Source organism: Bradysia coprophila, chromosome II (genome assembly GCF_014529535.1).
Source record: "Bradysia coprophila strain Holo2 chromosome II, BU_Bcop_v1, whole genome shotgun sequence".
Taxonomy (NCBI): Eukaryota; Metazoa; Arthropoda; class Insecta; order Diptera; family Sciaridae; genus Bradysia; species Bradysia coprophila.
Genome location: NC_050735.1, coordinates 12982173 through 13009786, shown reverse-complemented (window position 1 = coordinate 13009786; position 27614 = coordinate 12982173). Strand labels below are relative to the sequence as shown.

Sequence of the window (27614 nt, the reverse complement as noted above, 5' to 3'; positions counted from 1 at the left end):
TGCATTTATATGCTAATAAGCTGAACCAAACATTGCAGACGCTCGACTTAAGTATAATGCACTTTAAACCATATAGGGCATATAGGCTGAAGTACTTGGTAAATTGTCTGGCACTCCTAATCATCATCGTTGTCGATAAAAAATTTTTCTCAGTCAAACGGATGCATCGTCAGTGAAATCATATTGATATACGCGTCTTAATCATCAATTCATTTTATCTTATGCTCTTCATCAGCTTATTCATGCCCCATAATTCGCGATTATTGTTTTACAACACAACTACTACTCTTTCATCAATTAACCGCAAATAAAATATCTTATGAATCCCATCAGAGCAGAGCCGAATACAATTTCATTTATCGTACACGCTACTGTGTACGGATGTGTCCATATGGTTTCATGTGCGTACTCAACATGAAAAGCATAAGTGTGTTAGCTGCCAAAAGAAAAACAAATTAAATTTTATAAATCCCGATGCGCAAATAAAACCGAAACGAAAAGTGATTCCTAGTTTTAATTTTGCGGCTTTGCACTGCACTTGGATTTGATCATTCATTCGTCGGTCTGAAGAAAATTTATATTTTTAGATTAGTTTTTTCTTTCTGTTATTGAAAATGGAAAATTTAGTGCGTTCAAATTACTAACAGTGTGTGGTGTTGACGCAGTGAAATTGTTGAAATGCGTTTTCAATTTAATCGAGTAATTGATACCAAAACAATTACGTCACCATTGTTCAGTGTTGTAACAACGATTTTAATTTAAATATTTGTGACCGCAGATCGTTGGTCTGCTAACTACAAATTCGGAGTATAAATACCACTAGCGGTGCGTCTCCGCATATGTGGATCTAAAAAAATCAATCAATAATTTCACGATATGACTATGAGTAATTGGTTTAACCTGTTCTAGTCGGATTTCAATTGATTTATCCACGTTTTCAATCAATTTTTGTGAAAACGTGATGTACGCAGAAACTATAGGTTTCTTTATCGCAAAACAAAATAAATCTTTCGAATGCCAAGATGAGCACTGATAACTAATCGTAAAGTGACAAAAATAAACCCAATCATTATTTGCAGTTTGAAAAGTGTACTTATTACCACAAGATAGATGGTATCGAAACGACGAGTATCTTATCATCGGTTTTTGAGAGTCAATATTATAAATCAAAATGAATTTTATCTAATCCGTGGAGGTATATTATATCTTTTTGCATAAAAATCAAACATTCAATGAACTTGAATAGCCGGTCAGCCGGCCAAAAAGAAGTCTATGTGAGAGGCTTTAGAAGAATTCTAGGTGCCGACATTAAAGACGTTACAGCATTGGATATTTGCAGGTGACATTACCTGTGAAGAGAATAGACGGTCTTCGCAGGCAATGGTGCAGATATGCGTCTCAATTATGTTTTGCGTTTTTGATTTTGTTCTATTTTCGAGTTGAAGAATTTCAAGAATTTTTTTTTCCATTGAACAGCATTGATGTTCTATGTATGCCACACATTTCGGTTGGCGCTGAACGAGTCTGATGTATTACATATGGGATCATTAATAAATTACGAAACGTTTCTTCAGTGCTGCCATCAAAATTAATTGTCAAATAACTCGACAAATACAAGCTCTGCGAAGTTAGGACTATGTTAAACCCCTGAAATGGGAGTGAAGGTGCAGACGAAAGTGTTAAATTCGCAGAGCACGTATTTCTCGAGTTAATTTAAGATTTTGTTTAGATGACAGCACTGAAAAAACGTTTCGTAATTTATGACTGAATCCAATGCCACTCGTCAGTGAACAAAACCTGTGTTGAATGGTGATTTGTTACTTTTTGATCCATCTGTTCAATCTACTGATCTATCAAAATTAAAATTTTTTCTCCAATTGTGCAGTTCTAGCCGCGGATGACAATTCTATATTAGAATTGTTGTTTTGATAAATTTGAAGAAAGAAAAAAATCGGAAAATTTTGGTAAACTTGAAGATTTGAAAAACCGATTTCTCAAAATAGTCCCTGACTCATTCTGTAGCTAGTCGTACTTTCGAAGCCTAGTCCTTTTATTTCTCCTACATAATTCTGTTCAATTAAAAACCCATACAACTGCAAAAGCTACACTCTGGTAACCTTTTCTTTTATCACGGATCATCACGCTACGAAAAGTTATCATGAACACACATCCAGACCTGTGCGCCATTTATTACAAGCACGAACCCGTTCGATACTCAAAAATAAAATAAATTTGCAATTTAATCACCGAAAATCGTTTATATGAGGGCAATAATGTCTATAGGGAGATGAAAATATAAACGCGTTCAATGCGATAAAAATGAAATAAAATATGACTGTGCCACGAAGAGAAGAACAATTTTTCTTATTTTTACTTCTTCCTATAAAATTTATAGTTATCCACTGCCTAAACGGATATCCATACGAAAAGGGTCACCATCACCATGCAAACCAGAAAATATTTCCTCTTCTCCGTATACCTTTACAATCGTCGATTTCACGTCGATATTATTTTGCAATGAAACATCGGTCAGCACTAGGAATTATCCTAATATCATAGTGCTTTCAACACAATACCATAAATGGCTCCGGGGTGCATCATTACGTTTCGTATTCGGCTTTGTGATAATACCACTTATTACTTATGAGAGTTATTTATAATGCTTAGAACAGAGGAGCAGTTAAAATAATATTAAAACGGCAAATAGCACAACAGTAAAACGATTCAACCATGGGTCTGATTGTATTTACTTTTAAGCACGTACGTGTTAGGTGTGCTTTAAATTGATTTGTGATTTAAAAATTAACTTAAAGTTTTCTGAGTGAAATGGAGATGAAATAGTCATTTACATAACTAGGGATGAAGAGATGGATTTTAAATGCTGATAGCGTCGATAGTAGTGCTTGAAACTTGAAAAGTACGGTTTTCGACATATGTAGCTTGCAAATAAGCATTACCTTCCTCTACATGAAAGGTAGCCGTAATCCGTACTTTTCATGTTTTTAGAACTACTTTGAGCATGTACAATCCATAACTCGAGATAAAAAGTTGAAAAGTCTCGTTTTCGTACGGTTGTTGACCTCGGTTTCGTCTCTGATCAACACAATTCACACAAAGACTTGACTTTTCAACTTTTCATCGCTCGTTATGTAAAATACTATTCAGAAGACACATCCACGTTCCACATTCCACAATCTTATCAGTCTGTACAATCTGTGAAAACTCAGACAAATTCCAACTCCAACTATTTCAACTACTTGGTCAGTTGATACCGCTATGCCGTGCACTTGAAACTTTAGCGATTTTTACCGATGAACATTGCGTTAAAACTTGCCTTCTACTCGTAGCACAGATGCCTAATTTAATTGGGAGCTGTAACCGCGCACATGTCTGTCTATTACTCTCCCAAATTTTTGTTGTTTTTCATTTGAACGTAATATGTTTTTATAAAATACACTGATTAGGTGAAGTAAGTATATGAGTTGCCATAGATTATATATATATATATGTGTATGGCTGCGTTGTGGGTAAAAACGCAGTTACAGAACGTTTCACAGCCAAATCATTTTCAGTAGGTGAACAAAGTGCTACTGAAAATAAAGTAAACAAAATTATTAAATAAAGAAAAAATAAAAAAAAATATTTAAAAATAAAAAGTGTGTTCTACCGTTCTACGTGTTGATACGAGACTTCCATTCGATGATTTCATTAAAAAGATATGTGAATAAATAAGACAATCAAGACGAATATACACCAGGGACAATATCAGTTGAGTTAAGACGGTTTTAGTTTTATGTAAAAGTGCTTACCAAAAACACTTGATTGTTTTGATCATGACAACTACAGAAATGACAACTTCAGCAGAAAGGCGAGAGGCGTTTTCGAGACGAGCGGAAAGCTTAGTGGAGAGGGTGAGAATTACAATGAGAACTATCTAATGTGGAATCAATATAACCAATACTATTATATTCCGTTTGTCAATGCGTTTACGGATTACTTCAGTTAACTCACGGCAGAGTAAAGTTAACCAGGCAGGAGTGGACGTCTGACTAGGGACCTGAATAATCTAGTAGCCCTATATTTTTTGCGAATAAAATTTTTCAATTTATGTCAGTGTTCATTTGAGTTCATTTTCATACAGTGTACCTATATTTGACGTTTCGAAAATGAACCGCTACTGCCTGGTTTATTTTACTCTGCCGTGGTTAACTGCATGACTAATATTGCAGTGTGCAATTTTATTGGGACATTTTGTTAAGACAAAAAATGCGATCAAATGTGTGTAATTCTTAAATCGTCTTTATCGCCAAGCGATAATTTGTGTGCAACCAAACTCACTTCGCTCGGCAAGTGCATGCACACTATATATGCATTTACCATCGGAAAGATGATCTTCTTTCATACTCATTTTATTTCCGTTTGTTCTGAGATTCATAAATATAATTTCGGAATGCGCGCATGACTTTTCGAGAATACGTTAGTAATGTGATGTACATTTCCCCGAAATAATTTCAATTGTCATTGAATATGCATATAAAACCTCGCATTAACTTGGTGTAATGTAAACAATTAAACATATTTTGCTCGAGAACTTGTACAATTGAACAGTACAAATTGTGGATTGTGGCAGTGGTCACAATTGATTTTTTCATTAGAGTTAAAATTTAAGTCACATTTCTATACAAATTGACGAAATCATATTGTACAGTATCAGTACTCGTGGCTTACGGCCATAAAAACAGCAGCAATATAATCTGTATCGTACGTTTCACGAAGTAGTCAGTAGTACTAGCTTGTTAATTATTATTGATGGATTTGTCTGGTTGGGAAAAACAGATTTTATCATTAACGCGTGACGGTTGCTAAGAAGTTCATATGGTGTGACGTCATTTCTTTTTATCTAGTCTAGAGAGATAAATCCATAATTATTCCTCACTTTTTTGTTTATTGTCTCATTACACTTTCATGATAAAGTGGGTATCAGACCGAATCTTGGCACAGTCTAGCATATGTAAATAATCTAGTATTATGATCTCTTGCTGCAGAACTAATTGTTCGACCTATTTTATCTTGAAAACCTTAACTTTGGTTTACCTTGCAATGAAATTCGGTTAATCCATTATAGAAAACAAAATGTCCCTGCCTGTTCGATGAGTGACGAACTTCTAGAATTTATAGATTATATGAAACAAATGGTATAAATGAAGTGCGCGATCCCTCGTCCTGAATAAATAAAAGATTCAATGATTTGATATATAGCTCCACAAAGCATTAAAAACTTTTTGTGAAGGTGAGGGAGTAAGTTTATGACAAAATTGTGTATATCTTTGGTACAAAGTGTTTTATACGTTGTTGGGCAGCAGTGTGGTATATCACATTGAAATTAATTGCGGCTTGCCAACTTTCGGCACCCTGGACTTTACTTAAATAGTCGTGGAATGCCTCCAAATAAATTTCTAAAAATTCAAAACTAAATTCTAAATTTTTAGAAATTTATTTGGAGGCATTCCACGACTATTTAAGAGTGATTTCGCCAAAACTTGAACCAATTTGAAAACAAGGGTTCGGCGATCCGGGCGAGCTATAGCGCGTTGGATTCGTCTTTCAATTCTAGACAATACGTATCTTTTTTTTATTAATTGTGTACTCTTGGTGTAAATTGGTAAAATGCAGGCACATGCCATAGGGTAGGGAAAACACTTTTTTAGTATTTACTCGAGGTAGACGATTTTTTAAAAGTTGAAATGTTGTGTGAGTGTGCGCCTCTAAAAGACCTATCATTAGAGTATAGGCACGAGTCGGTACCACTGTACGTTAGGGAGTAAACAATGAAAGTATGGTCGATTTTCGCACAGTACTGCTGGCCTGCAACAGAACGTTTCCGTGAAACCGACTATGGGGTGTTGTAGCTGGACACACTCACTATCATCCCACGTAAACTAAACCTCAGAAAAATTGTGTTGCAGGCCAGGAAGTTGCACGAAGTAAAAAGTAGCCCAATCTTAAGTAAAGTCCAGGGTGCCGAAAGTTGACAAGCCGCAATTATTTTGAATGTGATATCATAGAGTTTTTGTTACTTTGTTAGTTGTAAATAGAGTGTTTGTTAAGAGGCATCGGTGCTTTGCTGAAACGCATACATTAGGGTGATTTTTCAATACAGGATTTTTGTTTACTTTTGACGATATCTTTCCATCAGAATACTTTTTCAAAAATGTACGACCGCAATTCCGACCACGAATGTGTTAGCTTTCAACAGATAATACATTTGGTTGTAGTCGTTTGACCAGCTCTGAGAGAAGTGAGCAGTTTAACGAAATTTTCACGTTTTTGAAAAAAGTATTCTGATGGAAAGATATCATCAAAAATGAGATACACATGTAGTCTACAATTTTAGCTAGTACCGAGGCCTCTTAAAAATAAAATCCCCAAAAGGTCGAAATGAGCAAACTCACTCCTGGTATTCTATTATGTTTTGTGGAGGTTGCTTATTTCACATTTTGAGATTATTTTTTTTCACTAGGGATCGGAATTATCTGAAGTGAATCCCAAATTCAATGTGTAGATACTATTTGTACTCGGGTGTATTTAAGTATTCTTTCCAACGCTATTCATACAACTCGTTGTTTCAATCGTTTAGTATTTCCAACGCTAAAAAGCGAAGGGCTGGATATTACAATATCATTGCGACTATTTGCACCAGGGTACTAATAGCATTTACAATAACACCGACACTTTTTGCACCTGGGATGCAAACAGTCCCTTCGAATTTAATGAACTACGAATCAGAAAATAAAAAAGAAGTATTTGTCGGGTCTGAAACCGGGCTATCGTCTTTTATAGGAATCTGAAAGGTGACCTTCCCGTTTTGCAATATTTACCCAACTCGCAAACTGTTCAAATAGTACAAAAATATGGTCTGAGATGATGGAACAGAGACGTTCATTGCAGACTGTAACCAATTATTCGTAATTAAAACTCAATTCATATTAATTTAGTTCAATTAAATGTTTATCCATAAACACATCTAATAGCGATTGCTGCAGACAGTGATATGTGTGTGTGGAACATCAATGAATGCGATAAACAAAATGTTTCAATTCAACGGCAGTTATTATGATTTGAAAAAATTTAATCAACCGTCAATGCGATATATAATTCTCAATTTGTTGATGTTGTTGTTATCATACATTTCACGTTTGCATAACACTCAGTTTATTTATGCAAAATTCAACAAAAGAAAATGGAAAGAATAATCGAACATCTTCGACTGTGGCAATATATTATTACGTGCTACAATCTGATCCCCCCCGGTCCCATTAAATATTTGCGTATTTTTGTTTACCTTCCCGAATGTGTCTTTTGCTCTTTAGTTTGAAGGGTTGAGTCTGTTATTTATTTACCGAATATTTTGTTTACTCCTTTGATTTGAACAGAACTAGGTATGTCTGTCATGCGAGCGACACCAGTGCAAATAATGGTCAAGTGTTTTCAGTTAGTTCTTTCGAAGTTTGGATATTCCACAGAAAATCATTCATCTTGAGAATTCCATTTGTCAGAAATGTTTCAGCTCATACGAATGCGAATATTTACGAATCTCAAACCTTCATCTCCCTGTCCACGATATTTTGAGAAAATTTCGAAAATGTGTGAAACGTACGGCTTTTGTCAGAATAGCCCTCTCCTCAGAGCCGGTCTAGTAGAGCGTGTATTTTAGTTGGTGTATTGTCAGTTTATTACTAACTGGACAAATGTAAGGACAATCATGGAATCTTCACCACCGAGTATGTGCAGTGAATAGCGAGGAATCTCACTTTAAAATCTTGGAATCTTGGAAATGGTATATGAGTACGATTAGTGTGATTATTGAGATTCCATTGTGATTCTCTTGCCAAGATTGGGATTCTATAGTGATGACTGGGATTCTCTTGCTAAGAATGGGATTCTATTGTGATGATCTAAAAATTGACCAGAGTCGGAAAACGGACGTCATGGCTCAGTGGTTATAAGTCTAGCCTACACCAGAAAGGATTCGAGTTCGATTCCTGTGTCAAACAATTCCACGTATGCGCATATGTCCGGCCTTGGTGAGACATTAATTAAGCACCTAACTTCACATGTGTAGAAGTAAAACGGTAGATGGAAACGAGATGGTATTTATAATTACGGAGGTAGTTTCATAGTTCTAGCAATTTCTGGAAAGAATTTCCACCGAGGCGTTATAGTTGAAACGAGTCGCAGACGCAGCAAAATCTCGAAAATCCTCTTTTACAATTATTTAGTTTTCCATTCATTATTTAACGAAAGAATTTTACACAACAGTTTGGTCAATCAGTTCAAAATGCTGCAATCAGAATTTTCATCTTACTGAATTCGCTTGCAATTCCCCCGATCTCCGGACGTCTTCACTTTGCGCTACTTCTACTCTCGATTGAAAAATCTGGGCTCGTCCGTGCCGAAATAGTTTTTTTTATTTAGAATTTTGTAGTCAAGACAGCCTCAAAATTAATTTGATTTTTTGATTTTAATTTTTGAATTATTCGCTAATTGGAATGCTTCTCAACGCACTGTACGTCTCCAACCAGTGCAATAACTTCTATCTCCAGTTTAGCATCCAATGCCAGTTTTGCTACTTGCACCATAGAACGGGCTGGTGGGTGCTTCTTGAAAACTGAAACAACGGAAAAATGTATGACTATCATCATCGCTAACACTGGGAAAAAAGATTTGAAAATCTTTTGGTTCAAACTGGGAGAGGATCAAACAAGGTGTAGAGGAAAAATGCTGCTCAAATTGCATGTGAAACCTAGGTGAAAATAGATAATCAAATTGACGAAACGAATTTTTAGTGAGGTTCGACATTTCGACACTTTCGTTGGTCTCTTTTTCACTGGGGAATAAAAGGAAAATTTCTCGACGTCTGACTGCCACTTCACTATCAACAAAGAAAACATTTCGATTTACAAACCTTTGGCATACTCCTCGTTGATAATTGCGGATTCCTTCAAATCAGTTATAAATATTGTCGCCTTAACGACATTGTCCACACTGGAACCAGCTGCTTCCAAACAGAAAACCATATTTTCAAGAGCTCTACGCATTTCAGGACCAGCACCTCCTGGGACCAACTTTATGTTTTTGTCGATACCAAGACATCCCGATACGTAGACCGTACGGTCGGCTATAACTGCTTGGCTAGCAGTGAGCAAATCGATTTTTTTCCGTTTATTTCTGTTGGAAAAACGAAACGAAAAATGTTTACCTCATAAAAGGCGGAAGCTTTACAGCCTTTTCGGAAATCACAACTGTTTTCTTCAATGAACTCATTTTTCAATAATTGCGTAGACTATTTTCAAATGCGGCTTTTCAGTCGAATAGATTTTTCTGAACTAATCAGAGTAAAGTAAAGAAATGCAGTCGATTGCTACGATTCGAGTATTTGATTTTATTTTACGCGCGGATTACTTCGTTTACCAATGCTTGTTCGAGCCAACATAAAAAAGAAATTGTGAAATTTGACCATCAACAACGCACTTCAAGCAAAAGTGGTACTCTAAATAGGGTACTGAAACTTGACAGTGCTCCATACAAAATTTTACACGGTAAAAAGAGTGGGGATAAAATTTCATACAAAATAGTACTCTATTTGGCAGCTGTCATTAATAGCACTTTTGCGTGAAGTGCGTTGCCATCAATCATGTTCTGTAATACACGCCGAGTGAAATATTAATTTATTATTTTTAGGCAATTTTCGAGACCGCACGGCGACAACACACATAACATATCAAACTTGCGAGTTTTACTTTTAAAAAAATATTTTGGTCCAGAGAGATCATCAAAAAACGAATAATTTTCTGAATCTAGGCTCTTAACAATTGCTCTTAACTCTGTACCGACAAAGGGTGCGATACAAAAAAGTCAATGTCTGTATTGTTCATGAAAAGCACGATGAAGTGAGCACACAATTTTGAGTAGTCGTTGAGACCCATCGAATAATAGTGAAGAAGTCTCTCTCACTACATTTTACCGAGAACTTGCGTCACAGTTCCATTCACCATGGCCCATGGGCATGAGTTTCAATCGTTTCTTATAGTTTATGAATTTTCTAATCTTACCCTGAAAAGTCTTCATTCTTCACAAACGCACACACAATGACAATTTCAAGCGATCACAATAATTTCTCTATTATACCTAACCGGAGGCATTTTATTACCATCGTCTGTATACCATAGCGAAACGTATACAAAGACAAAAACATTTATATTTATCGACACAAAAAAATCCCTTTTTGAATCTGCGACGTCGCCATCAGTACCATTATCTTCAGAGCGAGCGGTTACTATAGCAATCGGGAGCCAGAAGAGTAAAATAAAGCGCAATAGAAGGAAGGAAAATTTGCAACTGAATGTAATATCTCCGATGTAGAGCGGGTTCAGTTCATTTCAATAAATTGTGACAAAACGTTGCATTGATTTTCTCGTGTGTTGTATATTCAATCGGAATTGTTTTAATACCGCGCCTAAAATTGAATCGAATAATTGATAAACAATAATTTGGTGCTTTTCCATTCGAAATAACAGTTAACATTGTTGCATAAAAACGGTAAAGAAAGAACCAACCGAAATGGATAGCAAAAAGCTCAGTCCAATTTCCAATCATTCGCATCAAAGTGAAACTATTAAAGTTAGTATTTCGACGAAAAGGACTTTTCGTCTTAATTTTTTCCCGTAATAATATGCGTAGCTAGAATGGAACTGGGTATATATATATGTTTTCGCATAAATGAAGCCTCAGTGTGGTATAGTGAGACAATGTTGTTGTCATTTACTGTTGTGTAAAAGGATTTGATAATTTTTTACGTTTCATTTGATTTTTTTTTAAAGACGTCCATTGTAGTCGATTATGGATTATGCAACCAGTACTGCAGGTACCCTATGTATGAAGCGTTGCATTATCCAGCATCGATTCCGGTGAACATTTTTTAGAAATTTAAAATTTGTTGAAAAAATTAGCGAAATTCAATAGCGAAAGCCATCTACTTTACAGCTCAATTAACTCTTTCAGCGATTGATTTCTCTTGTAATTCCCAATTAATAGGAAATTAAGTGATCTGCTTCCGCAAGTTGTTATATAAATCGATGTAACATCAGCCTGCATTTTTTCTTCAAATATTTCTATAAATTCCGTAGAATCTGTGTCCATTAGTGAAACGTGATGCCATTGGCAAAATTCAATGAAATTTCGCTCGCTCAAATAAATCAGAGCATCCCTTTTCGATGCGAAGCCAAAAGGATAAAATAATAAGATTTGTGCTTCATAAAACATTTATACATTCAGTTAAAATGATTCAATTCAAAAGCATTGTCGCGAATAAAGTTTGAATAAACAAGGAAACGCTTGCGGCACTTAGGGATATACTTGGAAAAGTTTATGGACTTTAACGAGATCAAAAGAACCGTAAACTAAATATGGGTGTTCATTGTTCGTGCCAATTTAAATAAAACGAAATTTATTGTGTCATTAGTGGAGTGGGTCGTTGTTTTTTATTGATATATTTTCATCGGTTAAGTTGTATTTGTTGCATTTTTGATTATAACGTTAAATGAAAGAGAGATTTTTTAACGGTTTATGCGACCTTTTATGACCTTTGTGTACAAAAAGTGAGAGAAAGAACTTAAGAAAGGATAAGAAAATTAGCTTCGACACCTTTGCATAATGGGAAAAGTTCAATCAATCACACATTACTATCTCTAAATGTGAGAAGTGTCAAGTTCGATAACCAATCCTTATAGAAATGGCTAGGAATCAACAACAACGACGACAACATATTAGGGATGAGCTCTGGAAGATTTATAGATAGTGAAATGTATGATAAAAACATTGAAGTAATAGATTCTGTAAAACCAACTAGGACATAGTTTACACAAATGAAGTACCTAACTGATTTTTTTTTTTGCAATACACTTGCAGTTTCTAAAAGGTTAATAGTCAGGACGTTATAACTTAACACATTCAAAATAATTGCGGCTTGTCAACTTTCGGCACCCTGGACTTTACTTAATTAGTCGAGGAATGCATCCAAATAAATTTCTAAAAATCTAGAATTCAGTTTTGGATTTTTAGAATTTTATTTGGAGGCATTCCTCGACTATTTAAGTAAAGTCCAGGGTGCCGAAAGTTGGCAAGATGCAATTAATTTCAATGTGTTAAGTTGCTCGAAACATATCGTTATAAACATTTCTATTACAGTCGAAGAAAAATAGATTTCGTAACATTGGTAATGCATGTGGGATAAATATCGGGGTAGGGTAATCTCGCACACCACACAAATTCATGGTGTGCGAGATTCACCTCTAAGTGGTGAATCTCGCACAGTCATGACTTTTCGTTACATGTCGTAAAAGGACGCATACTATGATCGCGTGTGCGAGATTCCCCGACACCTAAATATCATTGATTGGATTGTATTGCCAGTTTCTTATTTTTCTTCGACTGTAGAGCTAACGTGTGAGCCTTTTTCTCGTAGCATAAGTAGCTTTTACCTTGTGATATGATAAAAATATTAATCTTACGATGGCACGTTAAGATGTGAGTTATCAATGTCCTTTCCCAGCGACTATTTTTGGGAAAGCATTCTCCAAATAATGTGAAAATTTTCCTCTTGTTTCCCAAGTTCCTCAAAACCACTTTTCAGGAAAATATGGGTCTTGAAAAATTTCGGAAAACTTTTGGGAAAAATTGTGAAAACGATTTCCGAAGAATAAGTTCCTTAGAATGAATTTTTTGCAATTTTCGAAATTTCCGTTGACATTTGCGATAATTTTTCGCAGGGCTTCGCAAGTAAAATACCTTACGTAATTGTTTGAAGATTGATATTTTGTCAATAGGAATTATAACCCTTGCCTTCGGTTCAGGCTGCAACACTCCCTCTCGGCGGAATAAAAATCTATAAACAAGGACGTAACGTCAATGAAATTTATACAGTAATTTGTGTCACCTGTTTTTCAGCTGGTCCACTCATAAAAACAAAACGCTTGATAGTACGTCTTTATACCAGCTGAGTGGAACCAGCAGAAAAACAGCTGAAGTAATATCGTGTCTAAATCTAACTGACGTCGACTGTACTCGATCCAATCATGAATCGAGTGATTTGAATCTGGATAAAGTTAAATTGTTTCGTCTGAACAATTTGTATAAATACACTCAAGGACATGCGTTGATAAAGTTAAAAACATTCATTTCAGCCACCAGAAAACATGAAAAGCTTTATCTTTGCTCGAAGTCAAATGGAATATTAAAATTAGAGCTGATTTCAGTTAACGAATAGCACATGACTTGCGGGATGTCTTCGAGTCAATTTTTCATTCCTTTTTTTCCGGCGAAATTGAGAAGTGTCCTTTAATGTAAATTTTATGTGATAATAATATTTGCAATGCTTTAGCGTTTGGTGAAGAAAATTCAAATCGAAACACAAATTGCGAACGACGCGAGAATAATTTTTCGATCAATAACACCGGCTCTGTATAGCAACTAAATAATTTAAGAAACATGAAATTCTTAGTTGAAACAATGTTAAGTAATGAAATGTCGAGAATAGGAGATAGTGAATAGACAATCTGCATATTTATAGAATCACTTCAAACCATTTTTAGACGAAAACTAACATAGAAATAAATAACATTCACCATTACGCATAATCAAAATATTGCTCCTATTTTTTTTAAATTAATTAAAAAGATTACTAAAGGAGTAAAGTGTGACGTCATACTCTAACGAGCATTTATTTGTAATATATCCACTAACACATCGGTAAATCATCAATGACGTCATTGTTTCTTAGTTTATCAGTCTACCAACTTTAAAAATCAAAAAGTAAACAAACGAATGTCATGTAAATGTGTAATAGTAGGTTACAGTGCATGCTGCGAAAATGATTCATTACATGGGGGAACAATTTTGAGATACGAGCAACTCACAAGTGTGTGTTTAAGCGCCAAGGTTTGAAAACTGTTATTTTGACAAGGGTATAGTTTGCATATCCGAGCCGAAGGCGAGGTATGTAACTACCCGCGTGAGTTGCGAGTTTCAAAATTGTTTCCCCAAGTAATGAATCATGGCAGCAGCTTGCACTGTATTCTATTTTATTGCTTGTCCAAGCGAAAATTGATTCTTACATATCAATTCCTTAACGCAGTAACAACGAATCTAGTATACCGCCGAACCCTCCGAAATTGGCTCACACGTCTACGAAGAAAAAAATCCCGAAAACAACACTAATGTTATGTTGGTATTGTTACAGCAGTAATCTCAATACACGTCACAACGGTCACAACAGTCGGCTTGTCACTGAATTGTTTTTCCGTTTCAGGATAATGCATTAATTTTGTTGTTTTCGTTATTTAGAATAAAAATTTTGCAGTGAAGTGAAGTGAATAATGTCTAACATAAGCAAAGTGTTTAGTGTTCTCGAATATAAGTGAAAAATACGCAACTAAAAGTGTTTGCCATGTGTTCATTACAAACATTGAATTTATTGCTGGAGCAAAAAATGGCTGACACTTTCAGTTTTGTGATTTTCTTTTCGAAATAATTCAAATGCTTTTGCGACATTCAACTCACGCCACTGGAAAATTTGTGTTCAAAAACACAAAACATCAATAATTATTTTCTTTTTTTCTGTTGGAAGGCATTAAATATTTCAGATGATGCATTCTCCTTCATCTGGCTGCACCCCGCGAAAACTCGTTTTACGTGAATGACTGTGCACCCCGCGAAAACAGAGATTCCTTGACGATAGTGTCACACAAATATCCCTCATGTAATCGACCATTTTCGCAGGGGCCAAATTGATATGTAAGAATCAATTTTCGCTTGGGGCAAGCAATAAAATTACTTAATGCCGGTTGTGTAATCGTTTTTAAAAATGAGCAACGTGCAACAATTTACCAGAAGTAGATTTTGAAATGTTTATGGATTTCATAGCAAACTCAGTGAACACAAGATTGGAAACTCAAGGCTGGAAAATGCAAAAATCACACCTTCCGGACTTTTAGAATGAATCGATCCATTGCTTTTTGAAACGAACGACGTGAATGAAACAATGTTGGGTGAAAGATTGTCCAGACGTTTTAAGCACGGAATGACACCATTTTTGAGTTTGGATTTCGATGATGGATCTGGATTATCCTCGAGGTCTTCATCGATCTGTAAGGGATAAAAGGATTTAATAATCTTTTCGTGTTGATCGATGAGACTTGAGGTTATGTTTTTACATTGAAATGATCTTCGCAGCAATAGGCCCTTGAGTTAATATCCATACTTTTTACATTGCGTCCAACTGAAATACACCAATTTGTTCTTGTAGATACATTTCTCGGCACGTTAAAAAAAGTTTATCTGGATTTTTATTTGAATTATATCTGCATGAAAGCACAAAACAGTATTTCGGTGACATTTTGTTTAAGTTTTCGTTTTTTTGTGTTACGTTGGTGGTACTGATTTTAACATATTTCATTTTAGTCAAGTGTTACAGGTCGAATATTTTTTTGATTAAAAAAAAGGGAAATTTGAGTTATAAATTTAATTTTTTTTGTTGTTTTCTTAATATTGTTAATATTTGATATTTCATAGTGAAACATTGTATATCAAAAAGGCAGATGTGACTAAGTCATATGAAAATATGTACCGTTTGAGGTACCCAACTATAACTTATTCATGTCCACTAACACTTTCAAACAAATCCAACTACAACTTTGCGAAAATGATGACGTCAGTGACTCGCGAAAACTTTAACAGCTAATTAAAAATATTAATTAACATCATTGAGCTATAAAACTTCGTATCTATGGGTTTTGAGACCTAAACTATCAGAATAAAATAGTTTCAAAAACTCATGCAGATTGTCTATTTAATCAAAGAATTGATATGTTAAGTATATAGCTCTGCTGCCGTATAAACTAAACATAGGGTCTATAGTTATGCAGTACCTATTCACTGGAATTATCAGTGAAGTTTTAAACTTTCTCAATGTTTTGTACTGTTAACAATAGCAATCTCGTCGGTTATGAAGAGTTGAGAAAAAAGGGGGATACATGAGGGATACAAAATTGAAAGTAGTAGAGTTTTTGTGTGTATTTTATTGATCCGAGGCGAAGCTGACTTTTCAACTGTTGTCACGAGTTTTGTGACGACTTTTCATCATTTATGCGCTCCTTTCGACCTTCCTAGTATGTCTACTTCATTACATAACAAGAGATAAAAAGTTGAAAAGTCGAGTTTTTGTGTGATTATTGACCTCTGCTTCGCCTCGAATCAACAGAATTCGCACGAAAACTAGAATTTTCAACTTTTTATCATATGTTATGAAAATAACTAACAATAACACAATGAGTTGATTAGCTATCCGATGCCGAACGACAGAGTAAAGTTAACCTGACCTTTGGCATGCGTATGTGAGCTTAAGTTTTTGTCTGAATTTGTGATTTTTGCTTGAATTATTGTTTTCGCTGCTTTTTTTGGGTTGAATTTCTTAGCAGTTTTCCCACAACTTTCCAAAGTTTCCATCAGTAGATGGCAATTTTTAGTGAGTTTTTCAGCAACTCGTTCAACGTTGCAGACTCACGGCTGTCTTGGGAAGGGATCAGTGGAAGCAACTGATGATGGCTTGATCACGCTAGCCTCAGACCGCCACTGAATCCCGTGGTCGAAACAGCGTCTTTGCTTCATTGTTTTCACTTTACGTGATCCATGTGAGCTTTCTTAAGAGCTTTCTTGCTCTGTTGGTTTTTGGATTTGTAAGGACTGTAACTGTTGGCTCTTTGAATTTGTAGACATTTTTCTTTTAAATTTGTAGACCTTTAAATTTGTAGTCATTTTGCCTTTGAATTCTTGTATACCTGTTTCACTTTTTATTTGTAAGCGTTTCGGCTGTGAATTCTTAAGACTTGATTCGTAGGCATTTCAGCTTAAGTTGTTTAAATTTATAGGCATTTCAGCTCCTTTCAGTACCTCTTTGTAGACATTTCAGCTCTGTTATTTTGTTCAAATCTATTCAAAAATTCTTTTAATATTTTTAGTCTAATAGCTTCGCGCTGTGGATGAGTTCTACTGTTGCATTTAGTCCGTTGCTAAATCGCAACGTAAAAAAACCCGGCGCGCCCGTTTCAGTCGGTTTATTTTACTCTGCCGTGGATGCTGTCATAGATTACCGAATGATAAAACGGAAAGAAAATCCAACTCAAAAAGGAAACGTTTGTAGATCAGTGAAAACTATTTCACTTCTTCTCACTATAAAATTCATCTGACGTTGCGTGGTTCACTCTATGGAGATATTTTCCCTAATCGAACCCACATATTTCACTGGTCATTAATTTTCGGGAAAGTAACCCAATACAAAGAATGATTAGATAACACTGTATCTGATAACTAAATCGGCCATATAACAACCACTCTCTTTCCAAATCAGTGCCACACAAACTAGGTCCCACCTTTTGGGCGGGTCAGGTCCCTTGACTGATAATTTTTTTCAATATCTTTTTGATCATTTTCATTGTTGAACTTCCGAAGCATCACTGATACAAATGCCTACATTTGATCCTAATTTATTTTTACATATGCTGTATTCCTAAAAAAATTGTCAAATTTAGAACATTAATATATCGATTACTCTATACATTACAACAAAATTCTTCAAAAAATCTTTGAACGTAAGACCGAATGATCTTTGAGTTCTTATGTTTCTTATAAATTTGCAGCAAGATTTTCAATCAACCAATCAAACTCGTATGAGCTATGTATTATTCTGTTTGATTGCCATTTTGTCGAATTGAATCAGAGTAGATGCGAAGTTTAACGAATATGGAACGATGAGAGGCCTTTTCACTTTGGTAAAAAATGTAAAAAAAACCCATTTCGTAGAAGGATGAATTCCCTGGGAACGAACAAAACGCCTTCTCATTACATTTCGTAGAAGGATGAATTCCCTAGGAACGAACAAAACGCCTTCTCGCGACATGTACCACATTTCATTTGAAAGCAGGCATTTTTCTGCCGTAAGACAGTAAAAACATCTTTCTTTGGTATTTAGTAGACGGATTTTTGTTAGTCAACAATCAGATTTGTTAGTCAACTATCAGATTTGTTAGTCAACTATCAGATTTGTTAGTCAACTATCAAATTTGTTAGTCAACTATCAAGTTGTTAGCAGTTCACTAACAAGAGATGTTTACCGGTTAGAGGCTGGGCATGTACTGACGAAATTTTTCTTCCTATTTGTTTCATGCACATCATCGAAAACATACTTATACGATTTACACACACTACGCAACAAATTCAAATTTCATCAAAGTAATCTTTTTCGATTGAGGCTATAATCAACAGTGTAAAATCCTGTTTTTATGGCATAGCTTCCAGATCCTTCGTCCCACATAGCCCATCTTCGAACTTAGCGTTGGTATTTTACTTCCATATATTTAAAAAAAAATCGTGCCTTGAACGATTTTTTGTTACCCAGATTAAACGTTTTTCATGCCATTTCATACATTTTCAAGCACAGTAAACTTTTTTGTTACCCACATATTTCGGTATTTTCTGGTGTAAGACCCTGACTTTCAGTCAAGGGAATAACCGCAGCTCGTGTGAATTACAACCCTCGCTTCGCTCCACAAACTTTAGTCGTCGTAGTTGTCTAATGTTTGGTTTGCTTTGGCCGCAAACTTATCGCTCGTCCGAGCTGTCTAATATTGCAATACGACACTGCAACTCTTGTGAATTACGACCCTCGCTTCGCTCGGGCCGCAAACTTCACACTCGTCAGAGTTGTCTAATAATAAGTTTTAGTCTAATCGCAAACTTCTCGCTCGTCCGAGCTGTCTAATATTGCAATACGATACCGCAACTCGTGTGAATTACAACCCAGGTTTCGATCCGCAAACTTCAGTCGTCGTAGTTGTCTAATGTTTGGTTTGCTTTGGCCGCAAACTTAACGTTCGTCCGAGCTGTCTAATATTGCAATACGATACTGCAACTCGTGTGAATTACGACCCTCGCTTCGCTCGGGCCGCAAACTTCACACTCGTCAGAGTTGTCCAATATTAGGTTTGATCTAATATCAAACTTATCGCTCGTCCGAGCTGTCTAATATTGCATTACGATACCGTAACTCGTCGAAGTTGTCTAATGTTAGAATTGCTTGACTTTTGTAATACTATATACTCACTGTAGTGTACTCACGGCGATTCTGCAGAGTGTTTTTAGGAAGTTAAACTGGAGTAAAATGGGAATAAAGATAAATGGAGAGTACCTGAGCAATCTCCGCTTCGCTGATGACATTGTACCGATAGCAGCGAATATAGGTCAGGCTCAGCTTATGCTACAACAGTTAAGTGAAGAGGCAATCAAAGTTGGCCTCAAGATGAACTTATCGAAAACAAAAGTCATGACCAACATCAGGGACGATAGAGAAATCGAAATTGGTGACACTGTCATTGAACGAGTCGACAGCTATGTATATCTAGGACATAAACTGAAGTTAGGTCTGGACAACCAGACTGCAGAAATAAGACGTAGGATTGGTCTTGCATGGGCAGCGTTCGGAAAACTCAGACTAATTTTCAAAAGCAAAATGAATAATAGTCTGAAACGCAAAGTTTTCGACACTTGTGTCCTTCCAGTGCTCACTTATGGAGCGGAAACGTTAACTTTAACGAAAGCATCCGAAGATAAATTGAGAGTGACACAAAGAGCCATGGAACGGAGTATGCTTGGAATAACACTCAGAGACAGAATGACGAATCAATGGATTCGACAACAAACCAGGGTCGTTGATGTCATGGAAAGAATAGCATCTCTGAAATGGAGCTGGGCGGGACATATTGCAAGAAGGACAGACGAACGTTGGACCAAAAAGATCATGAACTGGCGACCATATAAAAGACGAGCTATAGGTAGACCACCAGAGAGATGGACAAACGGAATTAAGAATATTGCAGGTACAAACTGGCAGCAAATGGCAATGGATCGTACGAAATGGAAAGAAGTTGGAGAGGCCTACATCCAGCAGTGGATAGAAACAGGCTGAAAAAGAAGAAGAAGAAGAAGAAGAAGTAGTGTATATGTAATTTTAGGTATATGTTGCTTGTTAATTAATAAAATATAAAATAGCAATTATCAAATACCAATTATCGAAAATCAACTATATTGTTCATTTATTACATTTCTATTTTTTGGCATAACTTCCGAAGCGTTGATCACACATAGCTTATCGTCGAACTTAGCCTCAGGAATCCCATTCCTCGTCGATTAAAAAAAATCATCAAAATCGGTTATGAATTACTCAAGTTATCGTGGTGACAAAAAAAAATAGGTTACAAACAATTACGTTTTTCTTCACATTTCATACAATTATCAAAAATTAAAAAGTATCACATTTTCGTTTTCAATAGGTAAAACACACATAAAACAAAAATGTGATACTTTTTAATTTTTGATAATTGTACATTGTTAGGCGACAAACATTTTATGGTATTAGATCATAGATCATTAGATCGATGTGTACTCTTTATAAGATGATTCTGGAGTGACAAAAGACATAGCTAATGCGTTCTTTTTATACATAAATTCATAATTGATATTCAAATAGCCAACTATCAAATTTGATAGTCAACTGTCGAATTTGATAGTCAACTATCAAGCAAGTTGATAGTCAACTGTCAAATTTGATAGTCAATTATCAAGTTGATTGTATACCATCAATTCTAATATAATTCGTTGGCGAAAACAAATTCAAATGATTTACACACACCCTAAAAAAATCAAATTTCACCAAAGCAATCGTATCGTATTTAATAGAGAAATTATCAACAGTGTAAAATCAGGTTTTCCTGGAATAACTTCCAGATTCTTAATCCCACATGGCTCATCTTCGAACTTAGCCTCGACAATTTAATTCCACATCGATAAAAAAAAATTTGTTGAAATTGGTTAAGAATTACTCGAGTTATCCTGCCCACAAGAAAAAACGGTTACAGACATTTAACGTTTTTCATAACATTTCACAAGTTGATAGTCAACTATCAAGTTGATAGTCTACCATAAATTCTAATATCAATCGTTGGCGAAAACAAATTCACATGATTTACACACACATCCAAAAAAAATCAAATTTCATCAAAGTAATCGTATCGTATTTAATAGAGAAGTTATCAACAGTGTAAAATCAGGTTTTTCTGGAATAACTTCCAGATTCTTAATCCCACATGGCTCATCTTCGAACTTAGCCTCGAGAATTTAATTCCACATCGATTAAAAAAAAATTGTTGAAATTGGTTAAGAATTACTCGAGTTATCCTGCCCACAAGAAAAAAACGGTTACAGACATTAACGTTTTTCATAACATTTCATACATTTTCAATCAAAGTGTACATGTATGGTTACAGACATTTTTCGGTATTTTCTGGCGTAAGACCCTGACTTTCAGTCAAGGGAATAAATTCCTCCCATTTATCAGCATAAAGCTTTAACCAAAAAGGTCAAGAGCAACACCGCATTATTTTTGGTATTTTGATATTGATTGTAATCATAATTTTGGATCGAAATAGTTCGCATTGAGTACTTTCAAAACAGACACATAACATTCGATAAAACCATAAACATTTTTCACTAAAATATTTCACCTCAATTTTACAGAAATATGTTGTGAACACGGACCAAAGTGGCGAAATTCATGTCGTAGTACAGGTAGGTTGAAGATTTTTTTTTCTTGGTTTTGTTAAACGGTAATCGTCAAATTGCTTCGTATATAATTCAAGGGTGACCTGACCCAGCAAGAGAAAAGGGCTGTATTCATGACCGTTCACGATTTGGGCTGCAATCACAACTCATTTCAAGAATTCGTCAACAGTCCGTGCATGACCGAAATCAAGGAGCGTTCATGTTTCATTCACATCGATGTAACGGGCCATGCGGACAATGCTGAAAGTCTACCCGATACGTAACTATCCTGAACATAATTTCCCCTACAAATGTTACGAATGGTACTAAACTAAAATTTCGATTTCCAGCTTTCAATTTCCGTCGCTGAAGACACTCGGTGAAGATCTGGTAACTGTTCTCGATTTTTTGCATGTAAAATATGTCATTGGATTGGGAGAAGGAGCTGGAGCCAATGTTTTGGCTCGTTTCGGTATTGCCCATCCTACGAGATCTCTTGGACTAATACTAATTAATTGCACCGGAAGTGCGGCTAGTGTGGTCGAGACATTTAAAACAAAGGTAACAGAGTTCAAGCATCAAAGGGAATAGAATTTAGGTTGGTCAAGAACGATTTCAATATTTTCAGTTCATCAATTGGAAAGGAGATGAAGTTGCTTCGTCGGCGGAAAGTTTCTTGGTTTTCCATAAATTTGGACATGTAAGTGAATGGTACAAGTAGGCAGTTTCTTATAAGGGACTCCTCCTTCAGTGGTGATTGAATTGGTCGCAAAATTAATTCAAATTATTTTACAGCAAATATCTAGCGAAAACAGTCCGGACAAGGAGAAGATTATGGCGGAGTATCAGTCTCGTTTGCGCACAAATCTGAACAGCAAAAATGTCGGGCTCTATTTTAAGTCATTTATGAGGTAAGATCATCCAATGCTAAAAACTATTTGTTGACCCGTAAGTGCTTTGTTTCCCAAATACTCAGTCGCAAAGATCTATCACTGAAAGAGTGCAAAGTTGATACGCTACTGATCACGGGCATGCTGAGCCCATATGCATCGATGGTTGAGAAACTGCACCGTGACGTGGAAAAGGAGAAAATCACCATGTTAAAAATTGAACGCGCTGGTGACGTACTCACGGATGCTGTACGTTTCATTCTTTAAAAATCGCAATTTTTTTGTTGAAATATTTTTTTTCCGTTTCACCAGCCATCGAAGGTTGCCCAGTCAGTGTTACTATTCTGCAAAGGACAAGGTCTTCTCACATCCGTAGCTATGCCCGGCGTAGATCGTGGTCGTGCGTATTCAACCAGTTCGGGAGGATCAACGGATGGACAGTTAGCGAATCGATTGTCGCGTGGAATGTCGATGGAAGAGTATGATAAGCCTAATATTCGACGGCTCAGTATCAACGATGTTAGCCGTAAATGAGATTTGTATTTTTAAATTCATTTTTGATTTGCGGAAAGTTATCGCTTTTGTAGATGAAGTAGTCAATAATAAGGACCGTGTAACCGTATTGCAGTAGAAACTATCCACAAATCAACATTATTATCCCAACGGCTCTGTATGGATGTTAGAACTGTGCACAGGGCCCTGTCAGTATTTTTTGTTCATCCGGATTTTCATTGGTCCGTATTTTATCAAACATTCAATTTTGTCTCTTTTCCTACAATCGCCATTGCTGCATCTCAAACCACCGTCTTAGTTAACTCCCTTGTCTCCCTTCATCTTCCTTCGTTTTTTTTAAAGATCCCTGATGCACATACATTTATACAGAGCCTCATAATTTTATTTAAATAAACTCGAGTCTCTTTGATTTATTTGCAATGACATGCTACACTCAAAGATTCGAAACCAAACAACAAAACAAAAAAAAAGCAATTGGCAATAGGCCAAAAACAATGTTATAAGACTTACTCTATCGTATAATATCTGTTGCTAAATGACACCTTACATAATACATGTTATAAACACATCGTCGATAAATCTCTGAACCAAAGCTCTAACGTTTTCAGAATTACATAGTTTCTGGGAATTAGCTTTTGAGATCAACCAATTTTTATAATTAGAAATTGAGCTCGGCATGCAACATAAAGTGGTATGTAGTTTCAACAGAAAATGTGTTGACCTTTTTTTTGTTTTAATCAAACACTGTTTGAGTGATTTTAAAGTCCATCTAACTTCGGCTTTGTATGCACAAGGTGTGTCCGCTCCGATCGCCTCTGTTTAAAGTTCCGACAACCGGAAAAGAGTTGAGGTGTCCGTAAACCTTCTATGTTTGTGTGTCCTGGTGAAGACAATCTGTGAACGATACGTTTCGTAATGTAGACATTCTTACCCGCGGATGATTGTGTATGATATTGGCGACCGTAAATTCTTTTTAAGAACAGTTATGTATGCGCTGCTGTTTTTCCACCAATTTTCGCACAATTTTTGTTGGGTAAGATTTCTGGCTTCCAGGGCAGAATGCGTCACAAAAATTGATATCACATCTTTTGGAAGTTGGACAGGATCCAATATGCGTCCCCTTATTCCTCTTTTTAGGTTTTTGTGTGATATCCGTCATTTTGGAAGTTTCGAGGATGGCTTAGTGTTCAACAAATGTACGGTTTTTGATTTAAGACATGCGTTAGATAATGGACAATTCAATACAAAATTCATAAAAGGAACACAGGAAATTCTCTAAAATTCCTTAAATTGTCACTCTGCGAAGATGGTTTCATACAACTTTTTCCGCAGCTCTGATACCTTAAACAATTCTTAGTACAGGGACTCTTCTAAGTCGGGCGGAGATGGAGGAGAATGGAGAAACTAGAAAAGTTTACTGATACTACTTTCGCAACAAACATAGGCAGTCTACCTCTATGCACACACATTAAGGTCAAACTAGAACTTCCAGTGTGAACAAACAGACCAAAGATTTTTTTGTGTGAAAAATTCATTTCGCTTTATGTTCTATGCCGAGTTACTACTGAGGAAAAAAAGAGGAAATGTTTTCGTTATATTTATCCATGTAACGATGGAATCAGAGACATTTAACATAAGTTTTTTAAGGATTCTTTTAGAGAAATATTTTTACACTCAAAACTAACATATTTCTTGTCGCATATACACTACAAATGGAACACACAACTTTTTCTACAACGTATATATACAAATTGATTTCTATCAAATTTACAAAAGAAAAAATTAAATTAAAAAAAATAGTAGAAATTAGAAACAGTAGAATAATAATCGAAAGCAAAAAAACATTCACCTCAATGTCGATCTTTATGTTTATTATATCACACATAATCACGAACGTAAATACTTCATTCTATTACCTGCATTAATGGCTCTACTCGAGATGCTACAACAGTACTGGTCACCTCTGGAGCTCGAGTGAAACCCTAAGTAAATAACAACAGTCCAGGCCATAATTTTATGCATAGTTTCACAGGCCGAATACATAACAAAGTGATCTTCACATGACCATTACGTGATAATATAACCTAAAAGTGATAATAAACCGAAAGACCACATGCATATCTGACCCTCGTAAGGCCACTGTTTGAGACCTATGTCATAATGTTACATTACCCGATACGAAAAACATTTCTTTTTATGACTTTGTTTTGAGTGCAAGGGGGACTCTAATGATGGTAGACCTAGTGAAAAATTACACGGGCAAACATGTTTGAAAATGACAGTGGCACCATGTTATGCAGTGTAACTCTATGACTGACACACTCGTTAAGACTCTTTCTTTCAGCGTTCAACACTGAGATTCAAAAATCAAAGATTTTTTGTTGTATCGGGTAAAGTAACAATATGCTTTCAAACCGCTGCCTTAGAAGAGAGTGATAGTGATATGCATGTGGACTATCAGTATCTAACGATTATCACAGATTAAAAAATGACCCCTTGACGGGGCACAGATTACACTCAAGGAAATAACGTCTAAAAATCACCAATTCACCAATCAACGACATTCAGTTAAAAAAACTCGAAATTTATTCATCAGCTGATTTGTCAATTCATGCGAATATTTCAAGAAATACAATTCCGCATCAGTTTTATTAACAGAGGCTCAGTATTCAGTACATATTGGTTGTGTGTCAATTATACGTAGCTTAATATACGGATATTTCATGAAGTAAAGGACTACACACACAACTAGCGCCATCTTTAGCTATGAGAAAATTGCTGACAATAAAAGAAGTGGTGAAAAGAAGCACACTTCCACAACCAATAATTATTATGCTGAATAGAAATGTGACATTGGATTGACTTTGTTGCTACACATCAAAAACGTTTTAAGCTCACCTCGTAACGATAGTTAACTCGCAATTGTCGCGTGATTATGAAAACACAGTCTGAAATTTTGGAATGGTATTCCTTTTTTGTGGAAAACTGATGGAAAAACATTGTCAATTTTCGGAAAGGAAAAATTGTGTTCAGTCGAATGAACTTCGTTTTTCTTTTACTTTAAATCTGGATAATCCCAACTAACTGTCATATCATCTGTCTATTGAAAGCGTTAAAGGTACGAAAATCAGAAGTTTTGTGTTTGACCAATAAATTTACAAATTTGGCTTCGATTCTAAAAAAATATATTTGTAGAAAGTCATCGTTGAAATTTCTAGTTAAATAATACAATTTTAAAAAATAAATTTGAAAAAACAAAATTATATAAAAAATGAAACCTAAAATTAATATTTTATTTAAAATAAATATTTGTAATTGCAAAATATATTCGCGTAGAGTTTAAACTTTTAACAGTTATTTATCTTACAAAATAAAAATAATCAATTGAACGAATCGATGTTTTTCTTCAGCAGCTGTTAGAAATTTTATTATAATTTCACAGACGGCTATCATATCGCAACAAGTTGATGTACAAAATCTATTACTTCGTTTTGAATACAGTAATTGATACGAAATCTATTACTTCAATAATTGTACCATCCAAATCGCTTTAAAAAAGACCACTCAGGGTGGCTTATAAACGCGCTTGTTAGTTGGAAATTGAAAGCGAGAAGCACATAGTTATGAGGAGGGTCTACCTGACGCAACGTTGAATTAGCCAAATCCTTAATTCAGGATATTCTGTATAATCGAGGGGCCACAGAACATCCTGTGACCATGAAATGGGAGGAGAATCTGTTGGTCGTTTTCGGTGCAGTTTGGTGCACTGATTACGAAAAGTTCGGGTGCTAGGCTGAGTTCCTGGTCATTCTCGAGATATCAGTCAGTTTTTGGTCCAAATTGGTTTTTTTTTTCAGTCTTTGCTGTATCGACCCATGAAGATCAAACTTTAGACTAAAACGGTCTTTGAGAAAATTATAGGATATTAAATTCTTCTCTTTGGACGAAAATTTTGTAGGAATTGAAGTAACGGTCGAAAAAATCGATCGAAAATGAGGTAAAAATCGTTAAAAATGAACAATTTTGCTCTAAAATCTAAGAAATGTGTATTTTTCAAGTTTTTCACCAAAAAAAAAGTGTTTAAAGAAAAGTAGGTCGACTTAATGAACAAAAATAGTACATTACTATGCAAGGGAAGTAAAGTGATATCTCGTATCCAGATGAGAAAAAGTATCCGAGGGCGGCAGCCCGAGGTACTTTTACTCATCGTGATACGAGATATCACTTTATTTTCCGTGTGTAGTACGACGTTTTACTATGCGAGTGATGTAAAGGTTATTGCCTATACATGTAATAGCCTTATTACATGCACCAGCATAGTAAAATATATTTCAAACCTGATAGCATGATTCCCGAACCGTGTTTAGCCGAGCACTGCAATTCGAAGTCTGTGATATGGCAATTCAGATTTTTTTTAATGAACTTTCTTGCATCACAATCAAAGATCGTTTTAGTCTAATGTTTGATCTTCATGGGGCGATACAGCAAAGACTGAAAAAAGCCCGA

The 27614-nt window shown here is 35.5% G+C and overlaps 2 protein-coding genes and 1 long non-coding RNA gene across 5 annotated transcripts; 1 reads left to right on the top strand and 2 right to left on the bottom strand.

Annotated features, from left to right (window-relative positions):
* The first annotated feature begins 510 nt into the window (after nt 1–510).
* On the top strand, nt 511–26497 carry LOC119074150 (uncharacterized protein ZK1073.1). 3 transcript variants are annotated; one of them, XM_037180162.1, is made up of 9 exons: nt 511–562; nt 3573–3911; nt 21682–21732; nt 21804–21985; nt 22056–22266; nt 22334–22405; nt 22501–22616; nt 22682–22844; nt 22908–26497. In XM_037180162.1, the coding sequence occupies exons 2-9, from the start codon at nt 3834–3836 to the stop codon at nt 23127–23129; spliced, it is 1095 nt and encodes a 364-aa protein (XP_037036057.1). In that variant the 5' UTR covers nt 511–562; nt 3573–3833; the 3' UTR covers nt 23130–26497. The 3 variants fall into 3 exon arrangements, with proteins under 3 accessions (XP_037036057.1, XP_037036049.1, XP_037036065.1); XM_037180154.1 differs by lacking the exon at nt 511–562 and having other exon boundaries at nt 3482–3911; XM_037180170.1 differs by lacking the exons at nt 511–562; nt 3573–3911 and adding an exon at nt 10393–10680.
* LOC119074184 (rutC family protein UK114-like) lies at nt 8480–9432 on the bottom strand. The gene is made up of 3 exons (XM_037180179.1): nt 9260–9432; nt 8966–9192; nt 8480–8668 (listed from the first exon to the last, which is right to left on the bottom strand). Exons 1-3 carry the CDS (start codon nt 9322–9324, stop codon nt 8541–8543), a joined length of 420 nt encoding a protein of 139 aa, XP_037036074.1. The 5' UTR covers nt 9325–9432; the 3' UTR covers nt 8480–8540.
* Nucleotides 14667–15450, bottom strand: LOC119074197. The gene is made up of 2 exons (XR_005087156.1): nt 15270–15450; nt 14667–15201 (listed from the first exon to the last, which is right to left on the bottom strand). It is a non-coding gene; the product is annotated as an uncharacterized LOC119074197 (long non-coding RNA).
* Nucleotides 26498–27614: the final 1117 nt, after the last annotated feature.

What these genes read in the sequence shown, in the direction of transcription:
- LOC119074150 (XM_037180162.1), top strand. Translation starts at nt 3,834, where the DNA reads ATGACAACTACAGAAATGACAACTTCAGCAGAAAGGCGAGAGGCGTTT. An exon ending in AAATTCATGTCGTAGTACAG is followed by an intron (nt 21,733 to 21,803) that starts GTAGGTTGAAGA and finishes ATATAATTCAAG; the next exon opens with GGTGACCTGACCCAGCAAGA. An exon ending in TATTTTAAGTCATTTATGAG is followed by an intron (nt 22,617 to 22,681) that starts GTAAGATCATCC and finishes CCAAATACTCAG; the next exon opens with TCGCAAAGATCTATCACTGA.
- LOC119074184 (XM_037180179.1), bottom strand. Translation starts at nt 9,324, where the DNA reads ATGAGTTCATTGAAGAAAACAGTTGTGATTTCCGAAAAGGCTGTAAAG. An exon ending in AAGCTTCCGCCTTTTATGAG is followed by an intron (nt 9,193 to 9,259) that starts GTAAACATTTTT and finishes GCTCACTGCTAG; the next exon opens with CCAAGCAGTTATAGCCGACC. An exon ending in CAACGAGGAGTATGCCAAAG is followed by an intron (nt 8,669 to 8,965) that starts GTTTGTAAATCG and finishes CCGTTGTTTCAG; the next exon opens with TTTTCAAGAAGCACCCACCA.